Below are 17,891 nucleotides of genomic sequence, written 5' to 3'. Positions count from 1 at the left end.
TGGTGTGTTGGCTATTCCTGCCAGCCTAATGTCCTCTGCAAATTTGTTGAGTTCCCCTTTTATTCCCTCATCTAGATTGTTTATGAAGATATTGAAGAGTGCTGTGCCAAAAATGGAACTTTGGGGTATCCTACTGCTTACTTCCCTCCATGAGGATGTAGTTCCATTAAGGACTACACATTGAAAACAGTATGTCAGCCAACAGTTACAAGTCCATCTGGTGGTGGTGCTGTCTATCCCACATTTTTCTAACTTACCAAGAATTAGGTTGTGGTCTACTTTGTCAAATGCCTTACTAAAATCTAAGTATACTATATGCACAGCATTTCATTGATCCACTAATATAGTCACGTTGTCAAAGAATGAAATAAGATTTGTTTGGCATGATCTGTTTTTGACAAGCCCATGTTGGCTTCCAGTTATAACTTTGTTTACTTCTAGGTGTTTGCAGATTTATTGCTTGATTATCTTTTCCAAGATCTTCCCAGGTATTGATGTCAGGCTGATTGGTCTGTAATTTCTTGGATCTGTTCCCACCACCCCCTCATTTTTGAAGATGGATACCACATCAGCTGTTTTTCATTTCTGTTGAGTTGTAAAAGGTCCAGGTCTGATTAAAGATTGAAGATAAACTAAAAAAATTTTTTTGGATAAGCCCTAGTTGTCTGAGCAAAATTCCTATCACCTAAAATGAATATTAATTTACAAGTCTGACTTTAATACAGATAGTCCTTGACTTAACAACATTTGTTTAGTGACTATTCAAAGTTAAAAGGACGTGGTGGGTCAGCAGCTAAGATGCTGAGCTTGTTGATCAGAAAGTTCGGCGGTTCGAATCCCTAGCGCTTTGAAGCGGAGTGAGCTTCAAAGTTACAACTGCATTAAAAAAGGTGACTTAGGACTGGTTTTCACATGACTGTTAGAGTGTCCCCATGTTCACATCATCAAAATTTGGGCACTTGGCAACTGGCATATATTTATGACAGTTGAACTATCCCAGCGTCATGGGATCATCATTTGTAACCTTTTCGGCTTTCTCCCGACAAGCAAATTGGGAAAGCCAGATACTCTTAACAATCGTATGATTCACTGAACAGTGATTCACTTAACAACTGTGGCAAAAAAGTTATAAAATGGGGCAAAACTCACTTAAATGTTTTGCTTAGCAAATAGAAATGTTCGTCTCAATTGTTATTGTAAGTTAAGGACTACACGTAGAAGAATTTAACTTCATTAGATTATGTAAATTGTGATAATGTTCCATTCCTTATAATACATATGTAAATTTCAGTTCTGGTAGTTTCTTGCAATACAGTAGCTGATGTTTGTTTTATAATTGTGTAAAGAGAACCTTAGGAATGAAAATGAAAATTACTTGTTTATGCCTTTTATTTATTTTGTGTGGTGGGTGTATAAGATGTTTGTCCCTTTGCATTTGTGTCTCACACAATTCTTCCTTGTAGAAGTGCTTAGTAATCACTATAAAATATGTTGATTATATTTAATTGATCTTTTGGCAATTGCCATGTTTGATATTTCACAGTAACTGATAACTGTCTCTGTCTCCTGTCTTCACAGAAAGCTTTGCAGCAGGCTGTGGGCAGCGGCTTAGCAGGGGAACTGAAAGATCCAGCTAGTGAGAAAGGTACTAGAAACTAGAATGGCAGGGTGATATCAGCATCAGAATTGTTTACCTACATCATTAGACTATCTATAGAAGGCCATAAAGTTAGCGCTGTATCTGCCATAAACTGTCAGACCCTAGAAGGAAGTGCATATCTTTTAGGCAACCCAAAGTCACTTTTTTTGTGAAATGAGCAGTTATGTAAATTGGTTTAATAATTCAATCTTTCAAATTAAAATGTTTTCTCAATTACTGTATTACCTTAGATATTTTTAAAAAAATGTTTGATTTGTATCTGCATTTCTCAGTTTTTTCAGAATGCTTTCCTCATACCACCCAAATACAAAACAATCAAAATAGTAAATCCAGAATGCAGAACTGTTGTCCTCCAAATATGCTGGATTTCAGTTCTTAGCAATCCCATCACGCATGGCCATTGATGAAGAATGTGGATACTATGTATCTCTGGTGTAAAGGTGGATAATTTCTTTGCATGAAAGCCAATATATGAAGGGTTTGAGAAAAAATCTGCCTGGCTGAGACATGCAGCAGCTCTATATAGGTAGTCCTCAACTTACGATCATTTGTTTAGTGACCATTAGAAGTTATAATGTCACTAAAGACAATGATTTATTACCTTTTTCACATTGTATTAGCATCTCCATGGTCACATGATAAAAATTTGGACACTTGCAATTGGCATGTATTTATGACTTGTTGCAGTGTCCCGGAGTCATGTGATCACCTTTTGTGACTTTCTGACAAGTAAAATAGCAATAGGGAAGCCAGAAACACTTAAGAGCTGGGCCATGAACGGTCTTAAAGTAGGACAAAACTCAACAACTCTCTTTTTCAGTAACAGAAATTTTGTGGTCATAAGTTGAGGACTACCTGTAGTCATTTTTATAACATTTTCCCAACATGCTCAAAGCTTTCACCATCTGTCACTTTGCCATTCTTACATAAAACAGATACTACTTTTTCCTTATTACAGATAGCAAATTGAGAGATAACATCTTATTTCAGGCCATTCAAGCAAATTTGTGACTGCATGGATTTGGTGGGTCTCAATATACTGGTTATAGTTTTAATGGTGACTTAAAGGTCATTGAAAAATTAAGTGTAACTAATTTGTTGTTAAGCAATCTTGGTATATACATTCTTTTTAAGAAACCAAAAAGAAGGTACTTGTGCATACCTGAAGCCAGCTGATTCATGCACTATCAATTGATATTCTTAATATGCAGGCACTATTTAAAATTACATATTATATGAAGTCAGTTGTATTATGACATACTATAGTCCAGTGGTCCCCAACCTTTCCAGCTCTGTGAACTGGCAGCAATGGCGGGGGGGGGGGGTGTTTACACGCCGCTGGTGCAAATGGAGCCTTCCGCACTTGCTTGTCACTTGTGCGGCCTGGTTGCCAACAGGCTGCAGACCGGTAACTCTTCCACGGATCAGGGGTTTGGGACCCTTGCTATAGTTGGTTACAAAATGTACACACTTTGTTTTCATTTCCAAATGCAGAATGCAAGTGCACAAGTCAAAGTAAATGGTGTTGGAATTCTAGATCTGAAGGTTTTGGAGGAAGCTGGCTGGGAACTGGGGACTCTGCCTTGGCCTATGATAGAAATGGTCCAATGGGTGAGGTATGTGGCAATCTCGTATGATTATTCATATTATGATGTGGAACATATTGATAAAACAAACATATCTAATTGAAGAGCTTTACAAGTACCAGTCATTGTAATAGATTACAGATATCCCTGATTCGACTATAGATTTCCTTGACAAACAACCATTAGTTTAACAACCATTCAAAATTATAATGGTGCTGAAAATAAAAAAAACGTATTCTTCAAAGCAACTCTGTGGTTTTGTGATCAAAATTTGGGCACCTGCCAACCAACATAGATCCATGGTAGTTGCAATGTATTGGGGTCACATGATTGCCATTTGTTACTTTCCCAGGAGGTTTGTGGCAAACAAGGCCAGAAGGGAAAGCCAGATTTGCTTAACCACCATATAGCAATAGTACTTTGACTTACCGTATGTTTTGGGAATATAAAACGCACCGGAGTATAAGACGCACCAAGGTTTTGAAGAGGAACATTTTTTTAAAAAGGGTTTTGCACTCTGCAAACCTCCCAAAACTGTTCCCCCCCCCCCAAAAAAAGGCATGAATATCCTTTAGGGAGCTTGCAGTGCTCCTGGGGGGGGGGGCAAAAACGAGCAAAAAATGGGCCATTTTTCACGAAAAGGGGCTTGTTTTGCGTAAAAAAGGGGACATGGTTAGCCTTTAAGAAGCTTATAGAGTGCTCCAGGGGGGGGGGGAATTGAGCAAAAAATGAGCCATTTTGGGGAGGTTTGCAGAGTGCAAAAATGGGCCGTTTTTTGCTCATTTCTGCCCTCACCAGCCCCCAGGAGCTCTCTCAAAGCTTCCTAGAAGCTATGCATGGCCATTTTGATGAAGGGGGAGAGGGTTTCAGTAGGCAAAAAATGCTGTATTCAATATATAAGAAGCACCCAGATTTTCAGCATCTTTTTTTGAGGGGAAAAGATGCGTTTTATACTCCGAAAAATACAGTATATACTACTTCACAGAGCTTTACAGCCTTCTTTAAGCGGTTTACAGAGTCAGCTTATTGCCCCCAACAATCTGGGTCCTCATTTTACCCACCTCGGAAGGATGGAAGGCTGAGTTAACCTTGAGGCTGGTGAGATTTGAACTGACAAACTGCTGGCAGCCAGTGATCAGCAGAAGTAGCCTGCAGTACTGCACTCTACTGCCTAGAATACAGTGCCACCGCAGCTAATGTCATTCACTTAATGACCATGGTGATTTGCTTAATGAGTGCGATAAAAAGTCATAGTACCGATGCCACTCACTTAATAACTGTTATCATTTGGTGACAGAGCTCCAATGCCAATTGTGGTTGTAAGTCAAGGACTACCTATACAGGCACATCCATGCAAGTTTCATTTTCCAAGTCATTTCTTTTGAATACTGGACTTGTTTTCTTTGGGTGGAAGGCTTCATTGTATACAATACAATATGCAGGTGTACTATGGTGATAATAGACTAATTTGGTTTTTTCACATCCCCTTCTTTTTCACCATAGAGAGGATATAGGGGGCTCTGGTTTATTTTTGTGCTGATGATGCCAATTTCTGTTCTTTCAGGTTTTTCAGGCTCCTCCTCCTGGTATAATGCCTACCTTTGCTGGAATATTGAATTATCTGGACTGGTCATATCATATGCCCCGGGAAGTCGAGAGCTCCATAGATGCCCAGGCGGTTTAGTAAGTGGGAATCTTCTCAAGCTGCGATCTTGCAAGAGATGAAGTGCATGATGCCACTGAAACTATGAGATGAACTATGACATCTTGGAAATTTAATCTGCTTTCAGAAACTCCAATAAACTGCCTGGAGGGCTATGGTACCATTTAAAGGGCTATTGCTGATCAGACATTTAAAAATGTAATAAATTAAACATGTTGATATGATGGAGTCACCTCCCCCCCCAAACAGATGGACTGGAATTCCCATTATCTCAGCCTGTGGGTCTTATCTGTCCCATCCGTCTGTATCCCATTATGGAGTTATAATCTGACACATCAGGTCAATACAGTCACAGGTTGGGAATAGACTGTAATAGAATAACAATGCTTACTAAATAAATTCAGAAATGTGTGTTATATAAATCAAAGGGCCATTTCGGAATTATTCTAAAAAGTAATACTGAAGAAATGGAATGGCAATCCTGACTGTATTCTACAGGCCCTTAAAGATCTGGCTCACTGACATTTTGGGCTGAGGTGCTTGGAGCTTCTGCTGGATGCATGATGTTTGTTTTATGCCATCTGTTAAAAGGTTTATGTTTATATTGTAATTTTTAATATCTCTTTGTTTTTCAAATCTGCTGGAATCAGGGAGTGCCTAAATAAAACAAATAAGTAATAGCCCTTGATATCAATAAGTGATTTTCTGTATCGGTAATAAGGGTTTGAATGGAACCTGGAACCGTACCTGCCGTATTGTACAGGTAGTCTCAAGATATGACCAGTCACTTAATGGCAGTTCAAAGTTATGACAGACCTTCCCAAACCTACATATAATCCCTTTCAAAGTTATGGCTGCTGCAGTGGCCCTGTAGTCATTTGCCTTATGACTGACTCACTCCAGCCACCCACTTTCCCCCCATCCCGCCCTATTGAGATCTCACAGCGATTGGGCCTGTTCCCTGTGCCTCTTGGAAGCAGCTGCCATTTTCAGAGTGCTGATAGTTCCTAGTGGAAAGGAAATGAGTTGCTGCTTTTAAAGCTTTCTACCCTGATCAGCTGATGGTTGGGAGGCTGCAAAACTCTTCTGGTTCTTGGGAGGCTTTGGTGAACCGGCTAACTGCACGTAAAGGCAGCAGCTTCAGGAGGAGCTTCCCAAAATAATTCCCTCCCCTACAAACCAACATTTCTTCAGTAAGAAAAAGGAAAAAAAAACTTGGGGGCAGCCTTGTTGCTCTTCCCCTTCCGTTTGTACCCTTCAATCTCTGCCCTCCAATCTGTAAGTTACTTATCTTGGTGGGTGACAACACATGCAGCAAATGGCCAGCTGCAGCAGAAGGTGAGTCCTTGAAAAGCTGTTTTTCTGCTTACCTGACTCCCTTTAGAACCTCGCTAGGACTCCTCTAAATCAGGGTGCATGTTTTGTGTTCTAGCTGCTGAACTGAACACTGAAAGCAAAATTACATAACTTGCAGACTTTGCCACCCTCCTTCCAGACATACAGTAAATTCAGCAAATTAGGTGGTTAAAAGGGGTTGAGGCAGACTAGAGAGAGGCCCAGTTCAAAGTATGGTTTCATTGCCCAAATACAGAGGCTTGTTTGGAAGCCTCTTTGGCTCTGGAACATGGTGTTGGGGTCTAATTTAGCTGATCTCTTCCTCCCTGTTAGGCTGCTTTTGCTGCTTGTCTGCCTCCTTTATGAACCCAGCTGCCCACCCACCCCATAAGGTACCCTATAACCTACTTAACAACCTGCATGTCAGTGTAATGGGGGCATCAGAGAGAGCAGAGAACACGGTTGTTAATCAAGACTATCTCACTTAACAGCCACCCCCACTTGTGACTAACAGACCGATTCCATTTTAGTTGTAGTGGAATACTACCTGCACTGTGATCTTAGGAAATTCAACCAAGGTGGAAAACCTGTTGAAGCACCTCCTAGTTATGCTGAGATGCATAACCAACATTATTCTTCACATGTACTAGAGGATTTAAAAATCCTCTATGGAAGTTGCTCAAAATTTAATGCTTTCCAAGTTTCAGAATTTCTGACTTTTGGCTAGGCTAGCAATTGCTTATGAAACATCTGGGTCAGGGCTGTGTTCTGGCTGCTGCTACTGCCGGTTTGCTCAGGGACGCACGGCACCCATGTGCCCGCTTGATGTGTGCTATGCACACATACACAGTAGTAAAGAAAAAAAAAACCAAGATGGCAGCTTTGAGAGAACCAGTTCGGGGATGTGGCAGGCCAAGTTACTATCCACTCGGCTGAACCGGTCCGAACTAGTAGAAACCCACATCTGATTTGGGTTGTTTTTTCCCTGGAAGGTGTTGATTATTAGGTTAAGAACGGGTGAAATCCCCCCGGTTCAGCCGAACTGGTAGGGATGATTGTCCCTGGTTCTGCAAACTGGTAGTAAAAAAAAGCTTCCGAGGATCACACGGCTCAGTTGTGAACCGTGCAATTGTGGGAAGCTTTCTCCCTACTTTTTAAAGCATTTTTTCCCTGCCTATTCGCTCGAACTAGCAGAGAAAAATGCTTTAAAAAGTGAAAAAAGTTGACCATACCCACCCAGTCACACTGGTTAAGAACTTGGGTATTGTGCCAGGTTTTGGTTATGAAGATTTAGTATCGTTTTAGAATTGGGGACCATGGTTGCATCCTAGTCACTGCAAGAGAAATACTTGAGGCAACTGCTTCTGAAAAGAGATGTTGATTTGCTGGATTGACTCCCATGTTCTGATGGAAAGTAATTTAGGTTGCAATTGCTTGCTTTCAATTGGTTTTTATGATCACAACCTTTATAAATCACTATTAAATAATTTATGTATCTGATACAACACCAGTTAGAAGAAAAGCCAAGAGAAACTGGTTAGAAAATCTGAGGTCAGGACCAGATTTTTAAAAATCTATTTGTATCCTGCCTTTATTATTTTTACACTTCTCAAGACAGTAAACATACCCAACACACCTTCCTCCAATTTTCACCACAACAACCTTGTGAGGTGAACTGGGCTGAGGGAGGTTAACTGGCCCAAGGTCACTCAGATGGTTTTCATGGCTAAGGCAGGACTCAAATTAATGGTCTCCCCATTTTTAGCCTGGTGTCTTAAGTAGTAGACCAAACTATGTCTCACCACTTAAGAGTAAACTGTTCTTTTGTAATATTGTTCTTGTTTGGTAGCAACAACAACATGCTCTAAAGCAATGTTCTTAAATGTTGGCATCTTTAAAATATGTGGGCTTCCACTCCCATGTTTGCCAGGGAATTCTGGGAATGGAAGGCCACACATATTAAAGATGTTATCTTTGAAAAACACTGGTTTCAAAGCCCAGTAAAGAAGAGCAATTACCTGATACACAGATCTGGATTTGAATTTCACAAGATGCTCAGGGAAGACCCTCTCCTGTAAACAGCACAAGGTAGCTAGAAGACTGACATAAATCTGCCTTATTACTTCGTTGGTGAATTTCTGATTTTGCCATTTGTTGACTTTAGATGCTCATTGTATCTTCACTCGAGCAGCTTCAATTGCCTCTTGCTTTCTTGCATCTCAAGAAGCTGGAGATTTCAGCCAGTTATTATATCTATGTGTTCCAGGATGCTGTTGGTTGCAAATCCTAATCCTGAAGGCATACGTAATGAGGAAGGAGATAGATTTTAAGTACACAAGGTCAAAATATCTTATTTGACCTGTAGAGGTCAGTGGAGATGTAGCTGTAAATTGATCCAGCTCTTCAATGAAGTTTATAAAATGCCACTCTTGGTAACTTTGTGCAGAGTAGGGCATAAGTTCCTATTTGCTGATTAGGCACTATCCTTAGGCTTCTATGTTTGCTAGGATCTTAAGTTATATAGGGTTTCTACTTTTTTGAAACTTTAATATAAAGACTAGAAAGCAAGAGACTCTGAGTTCAAGTCCTGCCTTAGCCATGAAAGTTAGCTGGGTGACCTTGGGCCCGTTACTCTCTTTCAGCCCACCCACGTCACAGGGTTGTGGTGCAGAAAAGAGAAAGAGGAAGTTATGCTAGGAATGTTATGGCCTTGAGTTGTTTGTAAAAATAATAAAAGTGGGCTATGAATAAATAAAATAAACACGGGCTCTCTGAAAGGACAAATAGAAGGAATGTCCTAATTTTCTTTATTTCTCAACAGTGGAGATGAAGATATAGAGGAAGTGGAGCTGGTGGCTGAAGTGCGACTGGAGGACATCGGTGCACTCTCAGGCATCTCCAGAAGGAACCTGTCCTGGAGGAGACAAAAGGCTGGTGGGTGGGCTTGCCTGTGTGTGCATATGCAAATGAGGATAGAAATGCAGGTAGCCCTTGACTTACGACCGGTTGTTTACCAACCATTCAAACCACCCCAGGAGTACATATGATGCAGTTCCAACGTTCTCATGACCACCTTCACTTCCTCTCGTGTGGCTGTATTTTGGATGCTGAGCAAGCGGCCCATATTTTTGGTCACTTGCAGTGTCCTGTGGTCACATTTCCACATTTTACAACATTAATTTAATTTCAGTTTTTGGGAAAACTGGTCCATGGCAAACCATTGGCTCATTTTATGACCATTTGTTTTATGACTGTCGCAGTTGCTTAATGAATGCCCCCCCCCCCAAATAAAAATGTATAGTGACCTGCTTTATGACTGTCATGACTTAGACTGTGTTGGGTAGACTCTATTATGGTTATAAGTAAAGGACTACCAGTAAGGACAAAAAAGGAAGGGAGGAATCTTCAGGCCTTCTGTTCATGCTCATTTTGTTGATCTGGCGCCAACAATTTTATATTATGGCCAGGGAAACTGGGCTGGCAAGCCTAGATGTTAGACAAAAAAAGTGTTAATCTTTTAGTCCCTTTCTCCAGTTGAGAGCTGTGTATGTTTTGATATAAGGAGCTAAATTTTCAAATACAGGTAGTCCTTAACTTACAATCACAATTGAACCAAAATTTCCATTGCTAAGGAAGTCAGGTATTAAGTGAGTTCTGTTCCATTTTATGACCTTTATTACCACAGTTAAGTGAATCACTGCAGTTATAACTTAGTAATACAGTTGTTAAGTGAAACTGGTTTCCCTATTGACTCTGCTTGTCACAGGGTCGGAAAAGTGACCACAAAACCTCGAGACACTGCAACTATCAAAAATACACGCCAGTTACTAAACATCTTAATTTTGATTATGTGACCACAGGGATGCTGCAATGGTTGTAAGGGTGAAAAATGGTCATGTCACTATTTTAATGTTATAACTTCAAATGGTCACTAGATGAATAATTGTAAGTCAAGGACTAACTGTACATTTAGTCCAGATTTTTTCTTTTACATGAGGAATCTTCCAGAAATATTCAAGATGTGTCCTGTCCCTGATCCCTCAAATTTCCCTGCCTGCCAGCCTAGAATCTGAAACTACTTCTGCTGGTGAGAGCCTGTACAGTAACATTAAGTCCTAGTGCTGCATAATCCAAGAACTGGTTTGTAAGAAATTAGATCTAGGCTGTTTAGGAGCAGCTTGTATAATGGACTAATAGAACACAACAACCTTCACCAATGTGGTGCCTTTCAGTACTGTTAGACTTAATAATGTTTGAGAAACAAGTTATAAGAGTTAATTTATCTTATAATGCAGATTTCTTTGTAAAAATGAATTTGGTGTGTTTCTGATAACTTCATTTGCTTTTACAGCTTGCCTTGGATCATCTTCCCCCTGCTGGAGAGGAAGTAGAGCCTCCCAAATTGGTCACCCTTCAGTTTCAGAGCAACCCTATGTTCTAGACCCACATGGAATTCTGCCTGTGCATAGAACAGACAGGGCTACTTGGACTTCTGATTTAGAGAGAAGCAAGGTTTTGCAGTCCCCTAAAGCAGACAGGACTTCTTCACCCTGTTTGGCCATGACTTTGGGAATTGGCATGGGAGTCTCTACTGGGGGACAACAACGTCCACAAAGTACTGCTGGTCGAGAGTCTGAATCTCAACAACGGTCTCAGCCACCACCTGGTAGCTCCCTGGATAAGGCTGATTCCAGCACCTCTTCTTCATCCTCTTGCTCTTCATCCTCCTCTTCCATGTCCTGCCATCAAGGCCTGCCTGGTGAAGATGGTGGTTCTTCCAATCCCTGCCCCCCCATTCACTCCCCAGACTTAGATATTTATGACCCTTTCCACCCTACTGATGAAGATAATCTCAATGGTGATTTTGGCTTCGGGGATTCCCCCCGTAAAGAAGCAGAGGGTGGGCGGCATGACCAGAAGTACGATCCCTTCGATCCCACGGGCTCCAACCCCAGCTCCTCTATTAGTACTCCTTCACCAGAGGAGGAGGAGGAGGAGGAAGAGGAGGAGGAGGAGGAAGACGACGACCATGACCAGCAGCCCCCTGATATGTCACATAGCATCAGCCGCATTTCAGAAACATTGGCTGGAATATACGATGAAAACAGCTTGAGCCAAGATTTCCCAAGCTCAGAGAAAGGACAAGATGATTCAGAACCAGAACCAGAACCTAGCAGGGGCTATGAGACTGAGGCAACATGCCCTGCTGAGAGTTCTGAGGGCAAAGGGCTTTCTGGTGCTGATTCCACCCTGCCCGAGGAACTTCCCTCAGATCAGGGAGACTCTAAAGCTCCGGAACCATGCCGCCGGGTATTCGTGGTGGACTTGGCTCCCAAAGGATGCCTGGATGCTGAAGCCAAGACTCCACTGGAAGGGAAGGTGTCCTTAGAGGTGGTGACGGTTGGAAATGCGAAGCTGAGAGGTGGAGATAAAATGTCCAAAGGAGGTGGACATCCTCGGGCTGGGCGCAGATCATCAGTGGAATGGGATGGAAGTGGTGGCGGTGAATCAGAAATAGAAGAAGGCGAGATTGTCCAGCCAGAGGATGAGCGGTATAGTCCCATTCGATTGTTTCGAAGTAGATGCCGGCCAGCTGAGCCACGAACTCTCCGGGTGGTGGAAGGAGATGATTTCTTATCACTGCATGCAGACTCTGATGAGGAAGGAGCCTTGCAGATTGATTTTAATGAAAACCAGCCGGATCCACGTTGGAAAGGTGTGGATTTGAGACGGAAAATCCTAACCCAGCGGCGAGAACGCTATCAAGCTCCATCCCCTCTGCCTCCTCCACCACCTCCACCTGCCCCCAAACGCCCTGCCTCCAAAGCTCACTCTGGTTCTAGTTCAGGTTCATGTAAGAAATCAAAAAGAGAACGCAAAAGATCAAGAGAATGCAAGACATCGAAAACCAAGGAGACATATGGCTCTTCCTGGAACCCAAAGAAGAAATCAAAATCACGCTCAAAATCTAAAGAGCGTCGACATTCACACCACAGGACCTCAAGGTCCCGCTCACATCACCGAACGTCTCGCTCCTGGTCCCCTTCAATTAGCACCAGCCTATCTGCTGTTGGATCCTCACATACCTCAGCTGAACGGCACAAAAGCGGGCGGTCTAAGTCAAAGGAGAAACGCCGTGGCCATCGTTCTCGGTCACGGAGCAGTAGCCGTGCTCATCGAAGTAGGCACAAAGACAAACATCGTGGGGAAGGTGGCAGAAAGAAGAAGAAGCGCTCTCAGTCTCGCTCACGTGAGAAGCATCTCTCCCATCGGTTATCTAAGGACAAAGAGCGAGAGGTCCACCTTCTGGAGGAGCCCAAGCCTGAAAAAGCTTTGATGGAACGACGGAGAGATGCAAGAACTGTGGTGCCACCTTCAATCCAGGATCTCAATGACAACGATCTCTTCACTATCAAAAGGACCATTACTGTCAACCAGCAGGAGAAGATGGAGAGACTTTTGGAGACACCGGAAAGTGCTAAGAGAGAGGTGCTTTATGATTCTGAGGGCATGAGCTTTGATGCTTGCTTTTCAGATCGTGAGCCTGCTGAAGAATCCAAATCTAATGCAATGAGGCTAAATCCTAAGGAGGATGCCATTCCATCACGCAAAGATAAAAGGCCCGAGGAGGACATCAAACAAAAGATATGCAAGGAAAAGGAACGTAAAAGGGCCTATCTGGAGGACCGCCCAAGCGCCCGTGAGAAATACAAAAAAAAGCTGAGGGAGGGGCCTCCTACTTCAGAGCAGCAAGAACTGCCCAAGATAGAAAAAAAAGCCAGAGCTGACAGAGACAAAGCAGGGAAAAAGATCAAAGCTGGAAGTCACAAAGAAAGTAGCAAGCTGGGATCTGGTCGGAAAGTGAAGCTCCAGTCCAAGGTAGCTGTGTTGATCCGGGAAGGGGTGAGTAGCACAACATCAGTCAAGGAAATGGGTTCTATTGGTGTAAAGTTCAGCAGAGACAAGGAGAGCCGCTCACCATTCCTCAAGTCAGAGGAGAAGGTGTTAATGGTTGGGGCACCAGCAGCAGGCCAAGGTGAAATAACTGATGTCAAAGAACAAGGCTTCAAGCCCAAAAAAATGAAAGGACTAAAAACTAAAATGGGGGTGAAGAAACTGAAAGGCATCAAGCCCAAGGGTGCCTCAGAACCCAAGAAAAAGAAGAAACTCAAAGTGAAGACTGGGCTGAAGAAATCCAAGGCTGATAGCTGCAGTCAGGGTGCAATCAGCCCTTTGAGGGTCAAGGAGGAGCCTTCATGGTCTGGGTCGGAAAAATCGGGGGGTACAGCCAAACCACCAAGTCCTCAGCCCTTGGCCCCAGGCCAGGAACTCACACCTGATTCCCAGACAGTAGACAGCAGCTGTAAGACACCCGACGTCTCCTTCCTTCCCGAGGATCCCCCTGTTGAGCAGCCCAGGGTGCCAGCTGATGAGCCGGAAGCAGACAGTTTGTCTGAACCCAAAGAGGAGCAGCTACTGCCGCAGCCACTCCATCAGCCCCGTAGTTTGCCCCAACCCCCTGCTCCCATGTCATGGAATCTGCAGGGGGGAGTAGACTGCACTAGTGGTGTATTGGCATGTAGGTATCACGGTGGTGGTGTGTTTGTGTGTATGTGTTTATGTTGGGGGAGATTCTGTTACGTAAGGTTTTGTGGGGGGCGATTTCAATTTATTGCAGGTCAATTTGCAGTTTGCAAATCTGAGACCAAGTTAGGTGTTCCAAAAACAACATTCCTTTTTTTTAAAAAGGAGATTTATTTTGTGGGATTTATTTGGATTTATACTTAGAGATTATGAAAAGGCTGATTGATCAGATTCAATTCAGGCTTGGGTAGCTCAGATATTTTTTGCTATTGATTGTGATCAAGTGTTTTTTGCTATCTGGAAAATCCCTGCAATAAAAGCTTAGGAATTCGCACTGGGAACTCCGTTAACAACATGAATTACAAAAAACAAGCTGAAGAAGGAGAAAGTTAATAAATACTTCTTCTTTCCTCTTACCAGAAGTTCCAGATCCTTTATAACACTTTTTGTTACAAGTACTGAGTGCCCTTTTTAGAATGTAGTTTTGACAATCACTAATGTAGAAATGATGAGTACTGAGCTCTCCCTGTTGGAAACTGACTTAAGAAATAGTTGTTTTTTGATTGCAGAATAGTATGATCCTTATTAAGGTTTAACTCTTCGTGAAGTATGATATTCAGAGGATCCCCCAGTATCCTTAATGGGATCTTGAAACCTCAATTAAATTGACAGACTGTCATGCTGGGAAGAGGGTGGTTAATAGGGATACACAGCACTTTGAATGCAAACATGCTTCACAGAGTTGTGGGCACCTTTTCCTGGGCTTGCATGTTATTTGTGTAATCCCACCCCCACCCCCACCCCCACACAAAAGCCACGAGAGTTAAGGAAGCACACCCATGCCTGCTCCAAAGCAACTTTTTTGCATGCTGTTGATATAGTTTTAATTCAGGCATGTATTCTTTTAGGATCATGCAGCTAAACATGATTTTATTAAAAGATACAGATTTTTTAAGAGGGAAAAAAATTGTATGCTGATAAGTGTGGTGTCTGTTCTCCATTTTCTTTAAAGCATCTTTTTAACTTTGGATTCAAAGTATTGTATATCCTTAGCTTTTAATTTTTACAAGTGTTTCGGTTTTGCTTTCCAAGCTGAAAATAGGGCAAATTAAAGTGCAGTGTCTGAGATGTGGTGCTTGTGGCAATGGGCTGTAAACAGATTTAATAAATAAAATAATAGAATGCCCTGCCTTGGCTGTGATTTGTATTGCAAAATGTAGTTGGAGGTGGAGCATTAGGCACTTGATTATCTGTTTCCCACTCCCATGCTTTGGAAACTTTGTCTAAGACTCTTGTTTCTTACTTAGTGACTGCCCTGCTCTTCAAGATGGAAGAGGCCAATCTTGCAAGCCGGGCAAAAGCCCAGGAGCTCATTCAAGCAACCAATCAGGTAATAACACCAATTCTGAAGTTTGAATTATTGGGTATGAATTTTGAATGGCTTGGTTGCAAAATGCGTTCACAGCAGGTAGCAGGTTTTTTTGGGGGGAGGTGGGGGTGTTGTTCTCAACTTTCAAATTCTTGAAAGACCAGGCTCCAGCAATTCTCCTTGAAAACTTGATAAGGTTAATTAGAAATTGCTGTGCTGGAAACCTTGACAAAAATGGGTGTGAGATTCTCAAGGATGTGTAACTTCATCTTGACACAAACAAGGCTGGCACTGGGAGGAGGGGGGGGAGACAGGGGCAGCTTCAAAGCCCAAAATACAGTGTACCGCAATTCCCTGTACAAGCAAACCTGTTTGATGTCTGGCAACAAGGTTGTCCTCGTTATGGAGAACATCTGGTTATCTTATCTTACCTTTAATGCTTTTTTCCCCCTGGTTCTCATGGCTGCAGGGAAAGTTTAGAAACCTGTGGGTAGGTAGGAGGGGGGCTTTTTCCCTTAGAACCTAGATGAAATGAGCCTTGGCATTGATCCACCGCTCAGGGATCAGAGCTGTTTTTATCTAGAATAACAATTTCCCCCCACTTTCTAAGCTGGCCACATGATGAACTCTGTAGCTTCAACATGTTTTCTGAAACTTAAGAGAAAAACTTTTATGTGATTTGAAAAATCTTCCTTTTGAAACCAACATGCATCCAATTAGATTAATAACCTATTTTAAAATATAATAAATGCACTATTGAAATAGCCCTCCAAATCTTGGTGGTTTCTAGGTGTGTTGAATTCCAAATTCTGTCATTAGATTTGCAAACCAGTCTTTTTGCAGGATACTGACTGCACAAGATTGATGTCAGGTACATTTTACTTTGAACTAAAAGAGTAGCTTTCCTTTCCAGATAAACATGTGAGGCACTGTGCTAGAATTTCTTCTTGTAATTACATGGCATTCAGGAGCGATTTCACAATTAAATTCTCAGAATTTTGTCACAGAAGTGACAAAATATACATTCCTTTTCTCTTTCCCCTGAAGTCAGAGCTATGGTCAGAATTTGATATTAACAGCTACATGGAAGGAAGGAAAGGACTCCCTACAGATTTTATTCTGCTGATCATTGCCGATCAGTTCGGAGACTACAACTGGTCCAGAATGCAGCTGCGCGAGCGATACTTGAAGCGTGTCCGGAGACCGATGGGAAGCCAGTGCAGCTCACGGAGGATAGATGTAACATGGGTGTACCTAGGTACACCCATGTTATATCTATCCTCCGTGAGCTGCACTGGCTTCCCATCGGTCTCCGGACACGCTTCAAGGTGCTGGTCATTACCTATAAAGCCCTTTATGGCCTAGGACCTGGATATCTCCGTGACCGCTTCCTGCAACATACCTCTCAGTGCCCAATAAGATCGCACAGGGCGGGCCTTCTCCGGGTACCATCAGCCACACAATGCCGTCTGGCGGCCCCCCGGGGGAGAGCCTTCTCTGTTGCTGCCCCGGCCCTTTGGAACGAGCTACCCCTTGAGATCCGGACCCTTCCCACTCTCCTGGCCTTCCATAAGTCTGTTAAGACCTGCTGTTTCGGCAGGCCTGGGGCTGTTGAGCTTGACTGAACGTCAGCCCCATTATAACTGAGTGCATGTTGTGTTTTCCTGTTTTAAATTGTATTGTTTTGTGTTTTTAATATTTTTAATATTTTAATTGTTTTTATGTAAGCTGCCCGGAGTCCTTCGGGATTGGGCGGCATACAAATCTATTCAAATTCAAATAGGGGGTGACACTGATCTTTGTTTTGAGGCCATTTAGCCAGCGCTCTCTTATAACTTTTCTGCGTTCATGTGGATAACATGACATTACAGAATATTGTTACCTTTGCCATCGAAGTCGACCGTTGACTTTCCTGAACGGTCCTTCTATGTGTGCTGCGAGGGGAATCCAAGCATGGGTTAACTTTGTCCATTAGCCTAGAGACTGAGTTATGTAAATTGGTGACCACGCCTCCTCTGACTGGATGGGTCAGTTTTGTACGAAGTCAGCCATTTAATGATGTATAACAAGAACAATAACAATGATGGCCGTAGCCCAAACAGTACACAAACATGTCAGAAACCAAAGTCACAAACTAGGTAAAGTCAGTCATAGTCAAGTCACAAGTCAATGAAGAGTCAGTCAATGTAAAAAGTCACGACAACCCTGACCAGCCGAAGCTGCGGGCGGGTTTGGATTCCCCTCGCAGCACACATAGAAGGACCGTTCAGGTAAGTCAACAGTCGTTCTCCTGTGTGCTGCTTGGGGAATCCAAGCATGGGACATGCCAAAGCAATTAAGATCCAGGGCGGAAGCTAGGTTGGCCAGGGTCTCCCGCGGGGGGGAGCACCTGTTGCAACACACACTGCCCAAAGGAAGCCTCAGCCGAGGCATACACATCAACCTTGTAATGTCTGATGAATGGCGATGGCGAAGACCAGGTAGCCGCTCTACAGATTTCTTCCACTGAAGCTTGCGTGGCCCAGGCCACCGTGATGGCCGCACTCCTGGTAGAATGAGGAGTGATGCGCCTGGGTACCTGTCAAGATTGGGAGTCATAAGCAAGAGCGATGCACGCCTTCAACCATCGACCTATCGTATGGGAAGAAACCTTCTGCCCCATGGATGATGGCTGAAAAGACACAAAAAGCACTT

The 17,891-nt window shown here is 42.8% G+C and overlaps 1 protein-coding gene across 6 annotated transcripts in view; it reads left to right on the top strand.

The window, feature by feature from the left end:
• Positions 1-17,891, top strand: part of SCAF1 (SR-related CTD associated factor 1) — a 36,954-nt gene that overhangs the window by 8,534 nt on the left and 10,529 nt on the right. For all 6 annotated transcript variants that reach the window (XM_087713649.1, XM_087713653.1, XM_014065735.2 and 3 more), the window contains 6 exons: positions 1,579-1,645; positions 3,155-3,276; positions 4,811-4,929; positions 9,066-9,178; positions 10,596-13,823; positions 15,136-15,218. In XM_087713649.1, the coding sequence (XP_087569775.1) occupies positions 1,579-1,645; positions 3,155-3,276; positions 4,811-4,929; positions 9,066-9,178; positions 10,596-13,823; positions 15,136-15,218 (3,732 nt within the window). The remainder of the gene's footprint in view (positions 1-1,578; positions 1,646-3,154; positions 3,277-4,810; positions 4,930-9,065; positions 9,179-10,595; positions 13,824-15,135; positions 15,219-17,891) is intronic.

This window comes from Thamnophis sirtalis, unplaced genomic scaffold, assembly GCF_051295495.1.
Source record: "Thamnophis sirtalis isolate CommonGarterSnake01/CBP01778 unplaced genomic scaffold, rThaSir2_p1.2 scaffold_4, whole genome shotgun sequence".
Lineage (NCBI taxonomy): Eukaryota > Metazoa > Chordata > Lepidosauria > Squamata > Natricidae > Thamnophis > Thamnophis sirtalis.
Note: the sequence above shows the minus strand (reverse complement) of the source record. Positions and strands in the feature narration are given on the sequence as shown.